General features: G+C 42.1%; 1 protein-coding gene across 8 annotated transcripts in view; it reads right to left on the reverse strand.

Moving 5' to 3' along the window:
- RNF157 (ring finger protein 157) overlaps positions 1 to 19,391 on the reverse strand; it is a 62,831-nt gene extending 43,440 nt beyond the window's left edge. For 7 of the 8 annotated variants that reach the window (XR_008997460.1, XR_008997459.1, XM_036900264.2 and 4 more), the window contains exons 1-2: positions 19,069 to 19,390; positions 2,987 to 3,105 (exon numbers count right to left, since the gene is read on the reverse strand). Coding sequence is in view for 5 of the 8 variants with exons in the window: in XM_036900264.2 (XP_036756159.2) it covers positions 2,987 to 3,105; positions 19,069 to 19,156 (207 nt within the window). In the remaining 3 variants the exon portion in view is untranslated. Of the gene's footprint in view, positions 1 to 2,986; positions 3,106 to 19,068 lie in introns of all 8 variants that reach the window. The other variant, XR_008997458.1, reaches the window with a different exon arrangement.
- Positions 19,392 to 21,711: the final 2,320 nt, after the last annotated feature.

The following is a 21,711-nucleotide window of genomic DNA, read 5'->3' on the forward strand; positions in this document are numbered from 1 at the left end:
TTTTTAGTCAGGTAATTCAGAAATGACAGGAAATACCACAGGTCCCAGAAGCCAGGAAGTCTGTGGCATTTATATTTTATATATCAATTTATTTCAACATCCCTCATTCCCATATTCATTCTCTCTGGAAGGAGGAGCTGTTCTAGCCTCAAGCCGCTGGATTGTTTTAAAGGCTCTTCTCTCTCCTCTGTAACCTGATGCCCATTAGCTGACCCTGGGGACATGTTACTAGAGAGTGGAGTCAGTTCCCTGAACTCAAGCAATGAGGTGATCTTCAACCCCTGGGCGGCTGGCCCCTCGACCAGCGTGGTATGCAGCAAAGGCCAAACCCAGAGGCCAGGTTAGCAGGTGGAATTACACACCAGGTAGGTACTCTCTCAAAAGATGCTCCCAGAGAACATGTCACAGTCACTTGGTTTGCTTTCTGCCTCTCTCCATACCTTGCAAACTGCACTTGATTTACTCAGACTGCTGGATAGGATGTGAGCAGAGCTCCTACACACAGCTGTCCTGGCTAGCAGAAACGGCCCTGGGGCTGGACTGCTGGGTTCAAATTCTGATTCTATATCTTCTAGGTTTTGTAATCTTTGTTTGAAGTCTTCGAGCCTCCTGTTTCTCATCTGGCCTCCTCTCCCTCAGCAGGTGTGAGGACAAATGAGGTAACATCTAAGAGAGCTCAGAATAGCCAGGCCTGGCAAACAGTAAGTCTCAATCGATGTTAGCTATTATCATTACAACATAACATGTGGGGAGAGGAAAGGGAAATGAGCCACATTTATTCCGTATACTATATTCCTATCTACCTATTTGAAGTTACTCTGATTTGCTTTCTTAACATGGAATTTTGATGTCTTTGGGAAACATTTGCTCTGTACAACATGAAGCTTATTTAATGATTACTACATAAAAACAACAAAAAGTCTGCTATGGATGCTCCTTTGGGAAAAAGCCTCAAACTTAAGGTCAAGGCTGCTCTGGGGCGTTTCAGGAAGAGCTTGGCCATTGGAAGGCTCATAGGGAGGTGTAAACAAGGTGATAAAACTAGGAAAGTTTGCCAGCCAGTGTAAGCCTCAAAACAAACTTAAAAACCTGTTTACATGTTTCTAAATCATCTTTATGGCCTGAAAAGGTTAAAAAAAAAAAGGTAAAAATAAATAAATATATGTGTGTATATACACACATACATATATATATATAAAAACTATTCTGGCACCAGAGTTAAGAAAAAAGGGAGAAATGGATGCAAACAGTGAATCCACGTGAGAAGAAAGGGCCGTTTTCCATGCATGAGCTGGCACTGGAGAGTGAAGAAAAATTCTTATCTGGCTCTATCAGAAAAAAAATAGATCTTTCTACACTTTCTAAGGTGCTGGTAGCAAAATCAAGAGTAGACATTTGATAAGCCTTAATCAGTACACCTTAATTTGAAGCAGAAAGGGCTTGGTGTTTGGAAAGCACTGAGGGGCTCAGAGTTAGAAGAGGGGCCACTCCCGACAGAAGGGAGGACACAGTGAGCTCTAACAAGGGACACTTCTCAGGGAAAGCTCAAGAGCGGAGCCCACCACCAGATTAATCTTCCTAAAACAAACAAACACTTTCTCCAGGTCTCTTCTCTGCTAAAAAATCTTCATAGACCCCAGGGCCGACAGGGGAGTTCATGTCTTTGGAGGTTTGGAGCCCCCACCTACCTTTCCGGTCTTGTTTTGCCATCAGGAAACGTCCACTCCTGCCAGACAGGTTTCCTGATTTGTGCCAGGGAGGAACAAACCATGCTCATTTCAGCTTTGTCTCCCAGGCCTATCCCAGTACCTGGCACACAGTAGTTGCTGATTCAACAAAAACGGGAATGCTTTTAGGCCCGTCCTCTGCACTTCTCTCCTGGAAAGCCCCTTCCCCACCTGTCGAGTCAAACTCAGGGTCTTCCCAAAGTCTGGCTCAAGCCGTCCACCCTTCTCAGCGCCGCACCACCCTTGTGGCTCCCTGCTCCAGCTCCTGGTTCCCACAGCAATCCAGTCACTTCAGAGCCTTATCGCTGTTTGGACACTCCCTGTTCACATGTTTTGTCTGTCTCACTAAAGCAGGAGTTGGAGGAAGGCAGGATATTTTGAAGCAAAGAAAAGCAGTGGAAACATTATCAATCTGTGGCCAGACAGACCTAGTTATGTGACTTTGAGAAAACTTTATATAAAACAATTAGAACAGTGCCTGGAACATGGAATGCACTTCATAAATGCTGGCTGTTGTCATTGTTCATCTCGAATCTTGTTCTCTCACTTATAAACCCTCTGCCAGGTAGGTCTTTATGAAGATTACGAATGATGTCTGAAAAGTCTCCAGGACCTCCCTGAGCACAGAGTAGCCCCTTGATAGCCATATGGCAGCTATTACCACAAAGCCTCATGCTGGGAGCCGAGAAGATGCTCATGTGAGTTTATGGGATGGGATGAATGAACTGAGAGGGAGTTGGTCTAATACCAACTCAGATATTAAGGGAAGCTTTTCCAGTCATTCATTCAACAAATCTGTATCTATGGCCTACCGTTATGTACCGGGCTTTGTTCTAGGTGCTGGGATACAACAATAAAAACAGTCCTTGCCCTATGACAGTTACATTCTGAGGGGGAAGCAGATAATAAACAGAGGGTGGGAGACAGAAATAAAAGCTTATGCGATGTTAAGTGCTCTGAAGAAGAAAAAAGCAAGATGAGGGTAGGCTGGCAAGGCCAGGGATGGGCTGTCTGCTGAGGCGGCTTTCCGGCAGAGATCTGAATCCTGGGAGAGCTGGAGTTATCCAGAAGTTCTCCCCCTCAGGCAGATTTTGGTGGCTTTTACACACCTCTGGTGACAAGAGACCCAGCTCCACCAAAGAGGCTATGGTCTGGCTCCCAGGCCCCTCTCAACTCAGACGAGCTATGACACTGCCACCCAGCCAACAGCACGTGCTCGGTGCCCACAGCCCCCGCAGGCACAGGAATTAGAGCCTTACCGCCACGGGTCTGCTCCCCAGGAAGTTCAGGTCGCTGTTCTCCCCAAACAGGTAGCCTTCCGGGTGAGTTGAGTCAAACTTCTCTCCTCCCATAATGAAGTGGCTGGCAAAATAGCTTCCTAAAGAGGGAGAGAGAAAAATCCAACAGAAACCAGTCAAGGTTACACCAAGTAAAAAAAAAAAAAGTTAACCCTTCAAACAAATAGAGCAATTCTTAATCTCGGGTGATTTCTTCCTCTTGATTTGAGACAATGGCACAATATGAACAAAATCATACCAGTGAGAACCCAAGATGCCAAACATAAAATAGATCAGCTTTTCTTCTAACATTCTTAATTGGATCCTTATCATGATCTGTCTCTAAGACCATCAGCCAGCCAAAGACCAGGAGTCCCCCAATGCGAATTAATAACACACATATGTATTCTCTTCCTATTTTTTTCCTTAAACTTCGTTATTCCCTGCCCTCCACTTACTCAGGAATCTTAACTGGAGGCATTAGCTGGTATGTGCACACACAGTTCTTCGCCTACATTTTCATAAGCCAGTTTGTACCAGTGCACAGAGGTCTCACTACATGTATGCCTCCACAAGCCTCTACAATGAAAGCTCTTCATTTTTTTTCATATTTGCTTCAAAATGATTAATAGGAAAATATGAATTAAATAATCCAGCTGTCCCTAGCTTTACCTGCCAATTACCACACAGATTACGGAATTTAATAGTCTGGTGCTATGAAAGAAGGCTATACATGCAAGCTTGCACATGCTCATGGGCTCACACACGCGCATGCATACACACACCCTCAGTCTCAAATCAACAGTGCTAATGGCCAGGGTTTCACGGACATCAATCATGGCAGGCCCCTCTGTGCCCGAGGCAGGGGTATTTTCAACACTACAAAACGAGATGCAATCAGCAGTCTCCGGTCAGAATCCCCGGATCCAGAACTGTGCCGGGATGTGATGGCACTGATAAGTCACCAGGGGAGGCTTAGATAACACTGCAGATTCCATCTGGGAATATGTTCCAACTTTGACGATTAAATGAATGCCTCTTAACCCGAATTTCTATAATCCAGTTCTCCCATGAAGGCAAGTTGTCCAAAGTGAAGGCCTCATATCAGACGCTCCTTCTCAGTGCTCCCATATACGCCAAATATTGGGTTAGAACAAAGAATTCATGTGATGGCAAAAGGCTTCTTTATGTGTTTGCAGCTAGGATACAGGTCAAGTCCCCCAGTCAGTGTCAGTTTTTTTGAAGGCTTACAATAAACTAAAAAAATGAGATTCAGCACCTTCAGCCTGTGAAGAGGCAAGAGGCAAAAAGAGAGAGAAGAAAATTCTACCAGAAAAATGGAACCAAATATTCATTTTTGGATTTTCTAAACATGGAGCTTTACTCTAGAAACACTTGTTAAACAAAACAATGAGGATAAAATCCCTCACCACAAACTGAGGCAATTATTTAATTAAACAACAAGCAGGACAACATTTTTTGAGAGTATAGCCGCTAAAATCAAAGCAATCACTGAGCAACTCTTGAGAGTTACCTATTCGAAATTTAAAAACAAAGGGCTCCATCTGCAGTGATACAGCAGTGCGATTCATCATCTAGGAAAGCTTGATTATCAATTATTTATGTCTAACACTTGCTAGCCCTATTTTCCAAGTGCATAATTTATGGAGGAGAGGTGCCTAGTTGCCTTAAGTAGAAGTAGCCATCTCAAATAATTTAAGTTCATTTACTATTGAACCTTAGTAAGACACATTTTCTGCACATTAGAATTTATATATTTATTTTAATTGAGTGAAATTAGAAAAATTAAAGATTTCACATGGATGGCTTGCCCAAACTGTGAGTCAAGAATGTAGCGAGGCAGGCTTGGTGTCTGGAGCTGAAGAGGTTGAGTTCAGTGTGGGGCTTACCGAGGTGCCAGCACCTGTGAGGGGCGTGGAACAAGGGACTCCAGTCGACCTGCTAACAGGCGGCTATGGCCAATCCAAGCAAGAGAGCAGCTCTGATGGCGGGGGTACAGGGTTAAAGAAGGGGACAGGGTTCTACTGGGAATGCCATTTTTTGCCATAATATTAAAAGAAAAGAAATGATCAAGAAAGTAATATACAGCAAATTGTAGTTTTGCCTTGTGTTAAAAATCAAGAGCACAGATAGACAAAGACCTAAAATTTGGGTTGATAGTTCACAGATGAATAAGGATTTTTCATTTCAGTAGAAGAGTCAATGTGGAGGTCCTTTGAAAAATGGATCCCCCTTTGTGCACTTAAAATACAAATATCTCAGCAGTTAAAAGAAAAAATAAACCTCAGACAACCCACAGTTTGCTTTTTTCCTTTCTTTGGCACATACCCCTCTAATCACTTGCCCCAGTTGGCCTAGTGAGAAAGAGCACCCCACCATCTGCAGCCTGGAGAAGGCGTCTGCCCACTTGCCCAGGACGGCTGGAATCAGGGCACAGTTGTGTACAGCTACCACATCCACAGATACTAACACCAAACACGCTAACTGGCCCTGAAAAATGTATTTTAGACGACTTGTGCACATCTTCACTTCTTCGTGTGAACTGTACTTGGAAACCAAAACAGTAGGAAGGAGGAAGTATACTAAAATATTAACAGGAAAAAACATACATGACTAATAGATTAACTGCATGTTTCCCATTATTAGTGAGCTATAATTTTTTAACCAAAACTCATATTCAGAATTCTTAGTGGGCTTTAAGAAGACAAATGTTATGCTAATCATTCTGCAAGATATACACATATATCACATCATCATGTTGTACACCTTCAGCTTATACAGTGTTATATGTCAGTTATATCTCTATAAAGCTAGGGGAAAAAATTTAAAAATCACACACAGATCTCAAAATTATACTTAAAACTTAAGTATGAGTGAGAGGAAGAAGAGGGAATTAGTGTTTAATAGGTACAGAGTTTCAATTTTGCAAGTTACAGTTTTTCTAGAGGTCTTACTGAACTGTACACTTACAAATGGTTACAATGCTAAATATAACACGGTATATTTTGTACCACAATAAAAACATATATCAACAACAAAAAAACACAGAAGGTTGGGCCCAGAATGACCAACACTAATCAGTATCAAAGAAAAAAATATTAAAGTAAAACAGGCATCCAGGCACTTATAAGGAAATTATACTAGTACTGTTTCTCCAGGTCAGCCATTCAATAAAAATATAATGTGAGCCACAAATGCAAGTCCCATATGTAATTTTAAATGATCTAATAGCCACAGTTTTAAACAGACAAAATTAATTTTAGTATATTTCATTTATTCCAATTTTGGATATCCCTATATGTTTAAAATATTATTTCAATATGCAGCTGGTGTAAAAAATTGTTAAACAGCTATTTATATTCTTTTTTTTTTTTTTGGTCTGAAGTCTTCAAACTCTGGCTGTTTTCCACTGTTTACTGCCCATCTCCATTTGTACTAACATTACTCCTTAACATCTGACTTGAGCTTAGTCACCATCAACACTTTCTGGCTCTATAAGAAGCCCTGGGAAACTTCAGGGGAACTTGTATCATACAGATGGAACCCTATCCTATCAAGGACAACTTTCGAACTAAGAGCCCAAATCAATAAATTGACTTCAACTATCCACAAAAAAAATACAACTATTTGTTCCTCATCATACGAACAAAAAGAAAAACTCCAGTTAGAATTCACTGTTTTAAATAATTTACCCCATGAATTTAAGCTACTGCAACATATTTCTAACATCATGGTGAAATTAAATATTGCTCAGCAAATTGTCTAATTTAAGTCTTCCCCAGTGAGATATTCTGACATTTGCCCCAAATCACTATAACATCACGCAATAAAGGACTGTGAAACCCATTTCCTATTTTTCTACATCCTTTTTTTAAAATGGTATTTATGAAAACTCTAATTTTAAAATAAGTTTTCTTTCCAAATCTATAAAATCACTTTAATATACCTGTCTATAGAAACAGGTTTAGGGAAAAAAAAAAACCAACTCTAAGAAACAGCAATTTATTTGCTGTCATGGCACAATTCCAAATCAAAGTTTTAAACTTTTTGATGTCATGGAAAGGTTACATTTTATAAAACAAACTAACAAAATGTATAGATGGTCAGCAAGCAATACAATTTTGATAATTTGTGTAGAGTCAGTGATGAAGCAAACTATATTTTGGATTTCAGCCAATCTCATGCTAACTGATTCCCTAATTGGGACCTATTATTGCAAGATCTACAACCAATCTTCCCTTCTTTTTGTATTTTTCCCTACTGAGGGCCCAGTAAAATAAAAAAATTTTCTGCCTAAAAGTAAAAAATACTAACCTTCAACTATTTACTGTTGGACTAATGGACTTATATATTTAAATATATTTAATTATTGTAGAACTGGAACTGTATTTAAAAATAACCACATAAAATTAAAATACAGTAAAACTGGCTATAGAAATCCTAATAAGTTTTCATAATTTGAAAAATGTTCATCCACATGACATTTCAATAACCCACTTTGAGCTTTAGGTCACAAAAACAAGTAATAAAATGTTTCTCAAACATCTATAACTGTTCAACTCAATCCTAATGCTACAGCGCTGCTTTTATTATTCCTGTTTTTATTTATTTAAAAAATTACACAATACATAACTTTTGCAAAAAAAAAAAAATTAATACATAGAAGTATGTAATCCAAACAGTGATTCTCCAACTCTACTCCATGAGAGGTAACTCCAATATTAAAAACTGGTTTGGGGCCTTCTAGATTTTCCTATACATATATAAACATATTCTGTTTTGTTCTGCTTTATTTTGTTTTGTAACTTAATTGGGATACTTTACATATTGATCTGTAAGTTGCTTATGTTTGTGTAACGTACTGTGGGCATCCTTCCATGTCTGCACTTAGAGACTGACCTCATTGGCCTTAATGACTACGTGGCAACAGAGGGCTTACTCTAAAGCAGCATTAGGTCATTTCTCACCACATACCTCTAAGGTGGGTGTTACTACTTTTTTCTAGTTTTACAGAAGAGGACATGAATGCACAGAGAGGTTAAGTAATTTGTTCAAGGTCACACAGCTAGTAAGAGGAAGCATAAGGCCCCAAATCTCACTATTTTTACTCCAGAGTCTGTGCTCACAACTGTTACACTATATTCCCATTGAGAGCCCAGATTTAATTAACTGGTTCCCTACTGATAAACATTCCCTACTCTTTCTACTTTATGTTGCCTGCTTGCTTTTTTGCCCCCTATTTGATTATTTTTACATGTGGGATTTGTTCTGCGTGGATAAGAATTTAATCTTTTTTCCCAAATGGGAAACTTTACTAACACCATTTATTGAATATTCCATTTCCTCCTAATTTGAAACACTATTTTATCACGCTATACATTCCTAGACTGGACTCTATTCTGTTCTGAACCAGTGCAATATGGTTTTAATAACAATGGCTTTACAGGATTTAGAGCAAGGCACAATGGATTCAGACCTTCCCACATTCTCAAGCCCCCAACACTGACGCTTCTGTTTTCTCTTCTTTGTGGCACTCCCTCAAAATCCTTCCCCATTACAAAAATGTCAACACCTTGTAAATTTTGTATATTTCCATCCAAACTTTCTTTGGGTCTCAGGAGGTATTCCTCCTCTCCCCATTCTGAGGCTAAATCCTCCACTTGGCTTCTCATTTTCAACTGCCACTATTGCCCAGACCTCTCTGAGGATGAGCAACTGCGTTCCTCATTATTTCTGTTCCTCTCCCTCCCTGGCTTTCTACCCGCCTTTTTCTATGAGCACATTCCAGCCTCTCCAGCTTCAAAACCAAAAACAAAGATGAATTCCATCTGCCATGCCTTCATACCCAGCCACCCATGCAGCCTCGTGTGCTCCCAGCCCACATTAGCAACTCAAGCTGTCAAGGGCTCCCACCACTCTACCCACATGCTTCCCTGCAACCCAAACCAGGTCGCAGTCTTTTCTCACATTTAATTCACCGTAGGGATGCTCAGAAGACTGCAACGCTCATTTCTGAGGCCCTTTCTCCCTTGGCTTCCAAACCAAGGAAGCCCCCTTCTGCACCTCTTCCCACCTCCCATAGTCCCCCTTCTCCACGCAGCCCACGAACATGGACCTGACCTCCCAGAGCTTAGTCCTCTCCTTCCCCTTTGCTCCTTCTCTCTCTCTTCCTCACGGAATCAGAGCAAAGGCTTTGACTTAAGATGGAGCTGGACTGGATCCTTCTACCAGCTGTGTGATCCAAGACAAATGTTTTAACCCTTTTTAGCTTTGGTTTCTTTATTTGTAAAAGAGATAATGATACCTCTTTCAAAGGACAGTTGTTGGGATCAAATAAGGTAATGTGTATGCAGCTGGCTAGGCCCAGTGGGCAATTAATACATGTTGGCTTCTCCTTTCCCATACTTGACTCACAAACCTGTGTCTCTGGTCTTTCTTTGGAATTTCAGTCCAAATCTTTAACCATCTGTCATGCCTTTTCATCTGGATACCCCATCTTTGCTTCAAACCCAATGAATAACCTTTTCTTCTGGAAGCAGGTGGAATAAAGAGCAATTTATCTTAAGAGCTGGCACCAGAATCCTCTTAACGAAGGCACAATCTATTTTGGAATATACCTTATGAGCTACTTGGAATGGAGAGCAACATGCCAGCGGTATGGGTACTTTTGGTGCTTGCTGATGGCACTCAAAACTGCTCTGTAATTCATTTTTCTTCTCAGAAGGAGGGTGAAGAGAAGGGTCAAAAAAGGAGCCATCAGAAGAGACCTTAAGACAGAGAAAGGCTGGGGTGGGTGAGCTCAGGGGCCAAACACCCGGCTGAAGCCCAGCGGAGGGTCGGGATGCTTTCCTGTTGTCTGCAATGTGAACTAACTTCATCACCTCCCACAAATCTTTAATAGAATCTACATTTTGAACACCTATGTGAGTGGAGTTTTTTGGAGAAATTGAAGAAAGGACTGATGCCACATTTATTGTGGGGCAAAGACAGCAAAACGGGAGCTCGGCTGCCAACATGATCATCACATCAGTCACTTGGGAATCACAGAACTCTGGGGAGGGGCATTAGAATCTATACTCTATGATTTGGAGGATGGGTGGGTTTTGGTCTAATTTGCCTAGATCTTGAAGGGCAGTAAAGCCCACCTTCAAAGCATGCCCCGTTTTCTGTTAATGGTGCCTCACTTCTCTGGTCCCCCAGACTAAAACTGTCAGTCATCAAAACCACCAGAACACTGAATGTGCGCTTTGGGCAAAGTGTTCTCATCAAGACCTCAGCCCTTTCCAAGTGTGATTACAGCAGGTTATCAGGAAATAGTTCCCGAGCCAATCTCTGTCCTTCCAGCCTTTTCTCCCTACAGCCTATACCTCTAAGAGAGACACTCTTCCTTAGAACACATTTGTTCCTCTTACCTTTGGTTCCTACCCACTATTATTTTATGTCTCATTACCTTTCTAGGAGAATTCTCTGCCTCACCAACCAATCTACACATTATTCTCTAAATCCAGCAAGAATGGCAACCTGAAGGCCACTACTCATACTGTTCTCCATGCTGGACTGTTGGAATTTGCCTTCCAAGTCTTTCTTCCAAGCTATTTGTGCCCAAGACCCCCATCCTTAGTGATCAAGCTTTTTTCTTTTTCTTTTTTATTTGATTGGCATAAACCCCTCTGTGCTATCATTTTTTCAAAGCTTTGTTAAGGTGTAATATATACAGCATTAAATTCATCCATTGTACAACTCAATGATTTTAGTACCTATCCCCACAATCCAGCTGAAAACATTTCCACCACCCCAAAATATTCCCATGTTAATTTACAATGAGTTCCCATTCCCAGCCTCAGGCAAATGCTGCTCTGCTTTCTCTATCTGTAAGTTTAAATGGAAATAGCCATTTCATATAAATGAGCTCCTACAGTACAGTCTTACATCTTCCAGTTAGCATGATGTTTTTGAGGTTAATCTGAGTTGTGTAGCGTGGATCAGCAGTCCACTCCTTTAAAGTGCTGAACAGTACTTCATTGTATGAATACACCTCATTTTGTTAATCCTTTCACCAGTTGATGGATATCTGGATTATCTCCAGTTTTTGGCTACTATGAACAATGCTGCTATAAACATTTGCATACATGTCTGTGTGTGTATGCATGTCTTCATTTCTTTTGGACAGATGCATAAGAGTGGAATTGCTCGATTATAAGGTAAAGTTAGGTTTAACTTTTAAGACACTCCCAAATTCTTTTCCCAAAGTGGCTGCTACCATTTTACTTTCCCATCAGCAGTGCACAAGGATTCCAATTTCTCTGCATTGCCACCAACACTTGATATTGCCTTTTTTATTGCAGCTATCCTAGTGGCTATGTAGTGCTATCTCATTGTGGTTGTAATTATATTTCCCTAATAACTACTGATGTTGAGCATCTTTCCATGTGTTTATTAGCCATTCCTATATCTTCCTTGGTGACATGTCTACTCAACATTTTTGTCCATTTTTTAAATTGGGTTGTCTTCTTAATATTGAATTGTAAAAGTTCTTGATATATTCTGTAAGCAAATCCTTTGCACTTTGCAAATATTTTCATTCAGAAGGTGGCTTGTCTTTTCATCTTAATGTTGTCTTTTGAAGCAGAAATGTTTTTAATTTTGAAGAAATCCAATTTACCAGTTTTTTTCTCTGTAGACTGTGCTTTTGGTGTTTTATCAAAGAATCCTCTGCCCAATCCAAATCAAATAAGTATTTTCTCCTATATCTTCTTTTAGGGATTTTATAGTTTTAGCTCTTGCTTTTAGGTCCATTTGTTAAACAGCTTTATTGAGAAATAATTAATATACCATACAATTCACCTATTTAAAGTGTACTAGCCAATGGTTTTTTAGTGTATTCACAGAGTTATGCAACTACCCACCACTCCCTAATTTTAGAACATTTTCATTACTCGAGAAAGAAGCCCATCAGCAGTCACTCCTCATTTCCCCTCTCCGCAGCCACCGATGATCGTTAATCTACTTTGCCTCTAAGGATTTGCCTCTTCCAGACATTTCCTGTAAATGGATTATACAATATATGGCCTTTTACATCTGGCTTCTTTCACATAACATTAATGTTTTCAAGGTTTATCCATGTTGCAGCAAATATCAATGCCTCATTCCTTTTTATTGACAAATAAGATTTTATTGTACGGATTTACCATATTTTACTTATTAGTTGTTCCATTTGCCAGTTGATGGACATTTGCTTATTTCCACCTTTTTGCTATTACGAATAATGCTGCCATGAACATTCATGAACATGTTTTGTTGTGGATTTTTTTTTTCATTTTTATTGGGCATCTATACACCTAGAAGTGGAACTGCTGAGTCATATAGTAACTAACCAGCTGACAAACTGTCAAACTGTTTTCCACAGCAACTGCACCATTTTACACTCCCATCAGGTGGTACCAGAGCTGTCCACATCCTCACGAACACCTGTTATTGTCTGTTTTTTTTTATTATAACCATCCTGGTGGGTATAAAGTGGTATCTATTTGTAGTTCTTATTTGACATTTCCCTAGTAGCCTATGATGTTGAGCATCTTTTCATGTATTTATTGTCCATTTGTAAATCCTTTTTGGAGAAATGTCTATTCAGGACCTTTGCTTTTTTATAGTTGACCCTTGAACAGTGTGGGGGTTAAGGGCACCAATGCTCCACTCAGTCAAAAATCTGCATATAACTTTTGATTCTCCCAAAACTTAACTATTAATAGCCTACTGTTGATTTTATGGCACTAAATGATAAAACCGACTAGTATCTACATATATTTTATACATTCATGACATACTACTTCACAATTTTTTCTATATTTCTAGGCTACATCATTTGTTTACAAGTTTTTCCAAATTGTCACAAACCTCCCCATATATTCCAATATAGCTACTGAAAAAAATTCTTGTATAAGTGGACCACACAGTTCAAACCCATGTTGTTCAAGGGCCAACTATAATTGGGCTGTCTTTTTGTTATTGAACTGTACAAGTTCTTTATGTATTCTAGAAATTCTTTACTCTTTATATAGTCTACAAATCTCTCATTACATATATTATTTGCAAATATTTTCTCCCATTCTGGGGTTTGCGCTTTCATTCGACAGCCCGATTCCAATTAATTTTTGGTGATGTGAAGAAAGGAGCTAAGTTCATTTCTTTGCTTGTTAATATCCAGTTGTCCCAGCATTATCCCTTCCCTGTTGACCTGTCTTGGCACTTTTGTCAAAATCAACTGACCATAAATATAAGGATTTATTTCTGGCTTGCAATTCTGTTCATTTGACCTCTGTGTCTTGTATTGTGCCAGTACCACACTGTCATGATTACTGTGGCCTTATAGTAACTTTTGAAATTGGGTAGTGAAAAGTCCTCCAACTTTATTCTTCCTTTCAAAAGTGTTTGGGATAGTCTAGTTCCTTTGCATATTCATATAAATTTTAGGATGGGCTGGTCAATTTCTTCAAAAAAGCCTGTTGAGACTTTGACAGGGAATGTACTCAATTTTTAGATCAATTTGGAAAATACTGGCATCTCGACAATATTGTTTTCCAGTCCATGAGTGTGAAATGTCTATATAGTTAGACCTTTTAAGCATCAATCTAAGCAACATTTCAGAATTTTCAGCATACAAATCCTACACTTCTTATATTAAATTTATTCCTAGGAATTTTATTCCTTTTGATACTATTGGAAATAGTAGAATTGCTTTCTTAATTTCATTTCCAGATTATTGCTTGTGTGTAAAAATACACTTGATTTTTGTATGTTGAGTTTGTGTCTGCAAACTTCCTGACCCATTTATTAGTTATAGTAGTTTTTTTGTGGAATCTTTGTTACTTTTTACATACAGGATCACATCATCTGTGAATCAAGACAGTTTTACATCTTTTAACATCCAGATGCCTTAAAATTTTTTTTAATGCATTTGTTTTGCCTTATTATATGAGTTAAAATCTCCATTCAATACTGAAAGTAGACATTACCTTATTCTTGATCTTAGCAGGACAGCGTTCTGTATTTTGCCATTAAGTATAATGTTAGCTGTGGGCTTTTCATAGATGCCCTTTATCAGGTTAAGGAAGTTCCCTTCTATTCATAGTTTGCTGAGTGTTTTTCATCTTGAAAAGGTGTTAGATTGGTCAAATGTTTTGTCTGCATCTATTGAGATGATCATGTGGTTTTTATTCTTTACTCTACTGATATGGTATTGATCAACTTTTCAGATTTAAACCAACCTTGCATTCCTGCTATATGTATCCAACTTATTCAAGGTATATGCTATATTCTTATTTATTTATGTATGCCTGCATTTTACCTCTGACAGTAGATAAACACTGAAATTTTAGAAGGAGCATAATTTTTAGATAATTATTTTTAAAAACTGTAACTTTTAGATTAAAAAATTGTTTCCACAGCACAAGTACTCTTTCAGCAACTAAACACTCAAGTTTAGCACCTACTTAGCAAGAATAATCAGTTAAAATAGGAAGCCACTATGATCGTTAAATGTTTTGTGCCAACTTAGCTAGGCAATGGTGCCTAGTTACTTGTCCAAACACTAATCTAGATGTTGCCATAAGGGTATTTTGCAGACATGATTAACTTCTACAATTAGATGACCTTCAGTAAGAGAGATTACCCTTGATAACGTGGGTGGGCTTCATCCAGTCAGTTGAAGGCCTTAACAGCAAAACCTGAGGTTCCCCAGAGAAGAAGCAATGCTATCTTAATACTGTAACATAGAAACCCTGCCTGAGTTTCCAGTCTGCCAGCTTGCCCTACAGGTTTCAGACTCAAAATGACAACATCCACTCCTGTCTGAGTTTCCAGGTTGCTGGCCTGCCCTACACATTTCAGACTTGCCAGCCCCCACAATCATGGAAGCCAATTCCTTAAAATAAATCTCTTATATTTACATATATCTTCTATTGGCGTTTCTCTGGAGAAACCTGACTGATATTGCCATCAAATAGTTTTCTGTTGTTGCTACTCCCTTCTGTGACCTACATCTTGGATTACAAAGTTGATTTGAGAGCTTCTATCCTGCTGCTTGCCTTAGGCATTAAAATCACTAAGTGCAAGGATCAGAATCTACACAGTGGTGCACAGCACAGTGCATGATACAAAGCAGGTGCTCAATTAGTGATTAAGGGTTATAAACACAAATAAAAAAGAGATGTTAAAGAACAAAAGAACACAACCACCATCATACAAGGAAATCAAAGGCCTTAAATCTTAAGACAAATTGAAGTGAAAAAAATCAGTCTGCTCTCAGTGAAGTAAAGTACAAATAAAGCAAAAATATTAGAGGTTTTGAAAGAAGAATTACTACATTTTAACTGTTTAAAAAATAATCCTAGCATTATTTTTTTATATTGATGACTTTATCATTAAATGAAGCAACATTTACTATTTATGTATTAAATTTACTTACTATGAATTTCAAGAACTTACTTAATTTTAAAGGATCAATAAACTGTGCCAGAATGAAATAATTATTTATTCTCTAGTAAGTTCCATATTTTTAAGACTTTGGTTTCAAAACTAGTATTAACTTGATGCTCCTAAAAGCTAAGAGAAACTTTATAACTAGTTGACGGACAAAGACTTATTACCCATGCTCTAAAAACTGCTCTCACCACTGGACAGACCCCTGACAAGCATCTGCCTACTCCAACAGAACAAACATCTGGAGAGTGAGGATGTTACTGCTCAGGACTCTCATCCCTATTCTGAATTTTTGTAATATGTTTACCTCTTAACACTTGAGCTAATTGAATTGCTCCCATTTTGCAATTTGCTCAAATATGTAGAGAGAAATAAGCTGCATTAAAATGTTACTGCATTAAAATGAATTACATGCCTTTACAGTTCGCCTCCTAGTTCCTGGATAGAGAAAACCAGTCTAATGACTTTCATCAGTGTGGATACCCCTTTTCAAACGATGGGTATGCATGCATAAGAACAACCACCTCAGCAAAGCCATACCTTTGATAAACAAATGATCATGGGCTTTTAAAGAAGTGATGATCACAGAGAAGATTTAAAAGCATGCATGGCTTCTAACTCAAAAATTACAGAAGCACAACCAAATGGAGAGTGGTGCTATAAAGAGCTCTCTATGCTAATGTAGAAACACTATACAGAAAAGAACTCCCACCATACCTTCTGTTACCTAGATGATTAATATTCGTGTATGTATTAACAATGCTAAGAATCACCTAAGGATACATCTGTAACATTAACCATTGCTGCATTGCTTGCAAAAGTAAAAGAATGAAAAAAAAGTTCCCAAATGTTCATCAATGGATCATGTTAAAAAATGATGCCATAAGCATGTAAAGGACTATTATAAAACTGTTTAAAAAAGGAACAAAACTACTCTCTGATATAGAGATAATATACAAAGATCTCCAATAACTCTGAAAGTGAAAAAAAAAAAGTACAGAACAGTCTAAATAGTATGCTATGCTTGTATTTACACAAGAAATTCTGGAAGAATTCCAAAGAAAGCAAAAGCAGTTCCACAGGCACGGAGGTTGTATGGAGCAGATGAACAATACTGTGAGAACTAGACCTTCCCTGATGCCTTTGCATTCTTTTAAACTTTGAACAATGCAAATATTACTTTTTTAAAAATATAAATAATTCTAAATAATTTAGGCAACTTTATTTTCACCTCTCTATAAAAGCTACAAATCCAAGTTCCAACATGAAATCAGCTTTCCTTGTTAATTTTTAAAAGTTTCCATTCAATATGCCTACAAAACTAAGGCGTTCCTTTAAAACTACAAAATAAAGAAAAACACTCTCTGCTGATCACTGTGACCAACACTGCCGGGACAGATGACAGAGCTGCTATCTGAAACAACCATTCCACGGGCAGTAGAGTTTTAGAGACTTTCCAGTGAGCCAGAAGGTGGTCCTCAGTTCAGCTCAGCTCCATCAGGCACCTGGAGAAAGCCGACTCTGCTATTTGTTGTACTATCAGTGCTCAAAGTAAGGGGACTTTGCAGAATCAACCCAGTCTGATTCCTCAGCAGGGACAAGACCCTGGGTTTTGTTTCCGTTCAGATGCAGAACAGCCTCCACTCCACAAATCATCGAGGACAAGTCCAATTCCTTGTGTAAGGCAGAGGCTGATGGCTTAGTAAGAGCACTTGCTGGGCGACCCTGGCCATACTAATTCATTCTCTGGGCTCCCATTTTCTCACAGGTGCAATGAGTGGGTCTAGGGTCAGATTTTCTAGATGGTTCCTTTCAGGTCTAAAATACTATAATCCCTTGAAGAGCCAGGTCAGTTTAAAGATCAGATGAAGCGTAGGAGATGCCTCTGAACTAGAGCATGTATACAAGTTCATGGAAATTTTCAAGTATATAAAGGTTTGCTGACTGGGTCATAAATATTCTGATTCTAATTTTCTGTATTTTATCTTCAACATGAGTAATTTGGGCCACTTGCTATAAATATTTCTCTGACTGAAAATGAGTTACAACTACTTAAAACTTTTAAAAGATTGGTAGAGTGGAGAGGATTATTTAAGACTAGCCACTGAGTGTGCTGGTTAAGAAAAGTTTTAGTTTGGCCCATTACCCTTTTATTACTGTCATCCAAGATTCACACTTCTATCAGTATCCTTTGAGAAACAGCCTTTCAGAGATTTACCTATGCTAATTCCCAGATGTGAAGGAGGCAGCAAACTCCACTGAAAACCCCAAGTTCAGCAAAACATGCTCCGTATTTGTATCAATAAAAGCTAAGTGATTACAGGGAAAAAAAAAACCCACAAGTACTTGTGCTATTTTTGTCTATTAAGAAGCAAAATGTGGGCTTCCTTCAGCAATGGTTTCATATAGTCATAATTAGCTAGCATTTTATTAAAACACTGAAGATCCACAGCTTTATCTTAGACTGTTCTAAAACAGCTCTTAATCATATTCATCTCTGCAAGGATTCATCCTTTGGCACAAAAGCAGTGAGAAACAGAGCTTTGGCAAACACTCTGCAGGGAGCAGGTTCATTGTCTGGTCCCTGCTGTCACCTGGCACAAACCGACACACAGCTCAGAAGCCAGCTCATCTTGTTAGCATGTCTTTATTCTACCCTTCAATTCCGACACCTCTCCAAGATCCCCTAAATCCTCATCAGGTCCTAAGCCAAAGAGAAGATGGTAGTCGTCAGTCCCCAGAAGTCTTGAGAAAAGCAATGAAAAGGAAAGAGCAGTTAGGTCATGCACCAGCAGTTGGGAATTGGCTGGTGCTCTATCCCTTGTGATCCTCTCTCCTTTGCTGACAGAAGCCTCCACCTCCCAAGCTTATTCTACAACCCAAAGGCTGGAGACATTCATCTTTTTATAACTGTGGAAACAAGCATAATACTTCTATACATTTTAAATAACTGTGCCCTATCCCAGAGCTTTCCCCATTCCAAAAAGCAGGCTTGCTGGCGGCTCTGGCAAAGGAACAACCCGGGTGACTCTGATACTTAGATTCCCAAACATTGCTGTTAAACACTTCGCTCCTCCGACAGCCTCTTCAAAAGCAGCCGCACTGCAAACGCAGTTTCGGCCTCCGTCCTCCCGCCTGGGAGGATGCTTTCCCCGGGGACACCTAACTCAAACCTGCGCTGTCGCTCCGGAAGCCTGGACGCCCGGCCTGGGCCAGCGCCGAGCACAGGGGCCCGGTTCGGAGGCCAAGCCAGTCGGGCCTCGCCGTCGGCTGCCCCCCGCGAAGGGCACCGGGCGGGAAGGAAGGGGACAGGCGCTGCGCCAGCCCGGACCCCGCCCGCCCCGCCGGCACCCCGCCCCTCGGGGCCGCAGTGCCCCGCACGCGGCCGTCACGGGACAGCCCGCACAGGCCGCCCGCGCCCTCCGGCGCAGGGCCCCTCACGCCCCCTCCCCGCCGCTCCCAACGCCGCCCAGCCTCAAGGTCGCGCCGCGGCCGAGCCCGCAGCTCGGCCCGGGACCCCCGGACCCCGCCCCCGGCCCGGAGCGGCGCGCCCTCCCGGCCCTCACCGGACTTGGGCGGGTAGCGGTACACGGAGTTGGACGGGATGTCCACCTCCTCCACGCCCGCGTGCTGCCGGCTCGTCAGGGCCCCCATGGCCGCCACGCCCGCGCCGCCCTGCGCGCCTCACCGCGGCCGCGGGCCCCGCGCCCGGGCTGGGGGTCGGCTGCCCGCCGCGGCCCGCTGGGGCTCGGCGCTGCGGCTCTGGCGGCGGGGGACCCCCGGCGCGCCGCGCACCATCCTCCGCCGGGCCGGGAGGCGCTCTGCCGAGGGGGCCGCGGACTGGGCCGGGGGCGCCGCCGCCGCCTCAGGCCGCGTGATGTCAGCGGCGGCTCGCGCGCGGGGACCGCGGCGGCCACGGCCAATAGCGGGGCGGGGCGGGAGCGCCCGCGCGCTGCAGCCAATGGGCGGCAGGATGCGGCGGGAGCGGCGGCGGCTTCGCGCGGGCCGGGGCCGCGGCTCGGGGGCCGGGGGGCCAGGGCGCGTCGCCCGCCGAGCCCGGTTCGTACTGCCGCGCGGGAGCCGCCTGTCCCGCAGCCCCCGAGGCCGCGGCCGCGAGCTCGCTCCCCATTGTCCCAGCGCCCGGGAGCGGTGCGCGGCGTCCGGCCCCGAGGAAGCCCTGTGCAGCCCCAGCCCTCGGCATCTCCCCAGCCGCGGCCAGGAGCCTCGCAGAGCGGCGCCCCGACCCAGCCCGGCAGTCCGCTGGGCTCCCAAGCTGGGACGACTGCGCGGTGTCAGCATCTCCCACGCCCCCAGCGCCTCGGCCGCAAAACTCCCTGCAGCCCCACCTCCAGGGGGTCACGGAGATTAGCGCCGGGGACCCGCTAGGAAGATGTCGCGGGTCCTCTCCTGTAGCTCCTTTCAACGCGCTGAACACTGTGCACGCTGTTTATGGGTCCCTTGGGCCCTCCTGTAGCCCCGAAGTTAGGAGCACATCAGCCCAAGATCAGATCAGACGTTCAAGCGCCGAGGGCACCTTTTGGAAACTTTGAAAAGGCCTGTGTGTGAAGAGTTCACGCAGGGGAGCGCTGATGGAGCCCAGCAGAAAGGGGGCTTGATGGAAACACAAACAACGGGAAGCTTGGACAGGCTGAAAATGTCATGCCAAAGCTTAGTTACAGACATGTGTGTTTTAAACCTTTGATATGTGGGTCCCTGTTTTTTCCTGAGAGGATGGACTGATAAGCAAAAATGTCAACTGCTGGAACATGACTTCAACAACTTTCCAATGTGTAAAGTACAGTTTTGAGTATCTAGTCCCCTTGATTGGGTTTGTGGAGCCAAATTACAGAGTCTAGCTCTTTCCTGATTATGTTTTGTGTTTTCCATAGCTTCATCAGCAGCCAACAGATCTGGTGCTAAAGGTACCTGCTCCCAGTACCTTCTTTCTCCAAGGTCCCCAGGATGGCAGGAACACATCTCTGTTATTTATATTGTCAGGGCCTGAGCTACAGGGCAAGTCCCTGGCTGAGACAAGCCGATGGACAGCCCCTCCCATGCACAAGGCTCCCTGGCAGTGTCCAGAGCCCTCCCTCCAATCCCTGGCCCTAACCACCCAAAGGCTTTCTGACATCCCTTTGGGAGTGAACTGATGTCTTCCTTGATACTCCTGTCACCACACACAGGTCCTGCTTTGTAACTACAGGGCTTAAGTAAAATAGAAGTCATGAAGAATCTAGAATTGCCTCAAAATCAAAGGCCTTCAGCACATCACAGAGTAAAATGTTGCCTTATAATATTGGGCTCTGCTCAGAAACCTTTGTTCTTCCTGCACTCAGTGTTTTGTAAAGGGGATACCATCTTCTTTATGGGTTTATCTGCATCTGAAGGTTTCTTCTTCCCAGCCAGGGCCAGGTGGGGATGTGCCTCAGTGGGGCAGCTCAGTCCTGTTGCTCGCAAGGATCTCTTCTGGTCCCACCTCAGCCTCCTCTGAGCCTGGGAAATGGGTTCACTCCCCATCTCGGATAACACTCTCAAGACTATAACTTAGGATGTAACACATCCTCCCACAAATGAGTCATGAATCCAGTGCTTGAAATAGTAAAGAAAAACAAGGTTTAGTGCAATAAAATTAGCGGACATTCGGTGAACACTTTCTATGTGCCAGGCCCTATTTTAAATGCTTTTACACATATTAGAGCATTCATCCTTCACAGCAACCCTATGAAGTACGTGTTAGTAATACCCCCATTTTACAGTTAAAGAAACTGAAGCACAGAAAAAGCACTGGACTTTGAGTTGGACAAATGAAGAGACCTTAGCCAGTTGTGTAACTTTGGTCTGAGCGCTTAGCATTGAGTGTCAGTCTGTGGGTCTGTGAAACAGCCCAGCTCTCCGTGGCTGTTGTGAAGAAGCAGTAAATGACTCAAGGTTCAGTTAAAAAGAAGCCATAACCTGCCGCCTGGGGCCAAGAGGCAGAAGAGAAAGAGAAAGGGGGTTGCTCAGAGAAAAGTCTAGATGAAAGAGAATTTCTGTGAATTCACTGAGTTAGAGTCCCACCTCTACACTATAATCACATAGTGTTCCAGTTTGGGAAAAGAGAACTTCAGCCAGTACCCAGAACAAAGGCGAGGTGAACAGCCACCTTGGGGGGCCAGGCCTGTATTCCTCGCTGGGTCTTCCTTGACCCCACTTGGCTTTCACCCGAGATC

Source organism: Manis pentadactyla, chromosome 4 (assembly GCF_030020395.1).
Source record: "Manis pentadactyla isolate mManPen7 chromosome 4, mManPen7.hap1, whole genome shotgun sequence".
NCBI classification, from domain to species: domain Eukaryota; kingdom Metazoa; phylum Chordata; class Mammalia; order Pholidota; family Manidae; genus Manis; species Manis pentadactyla.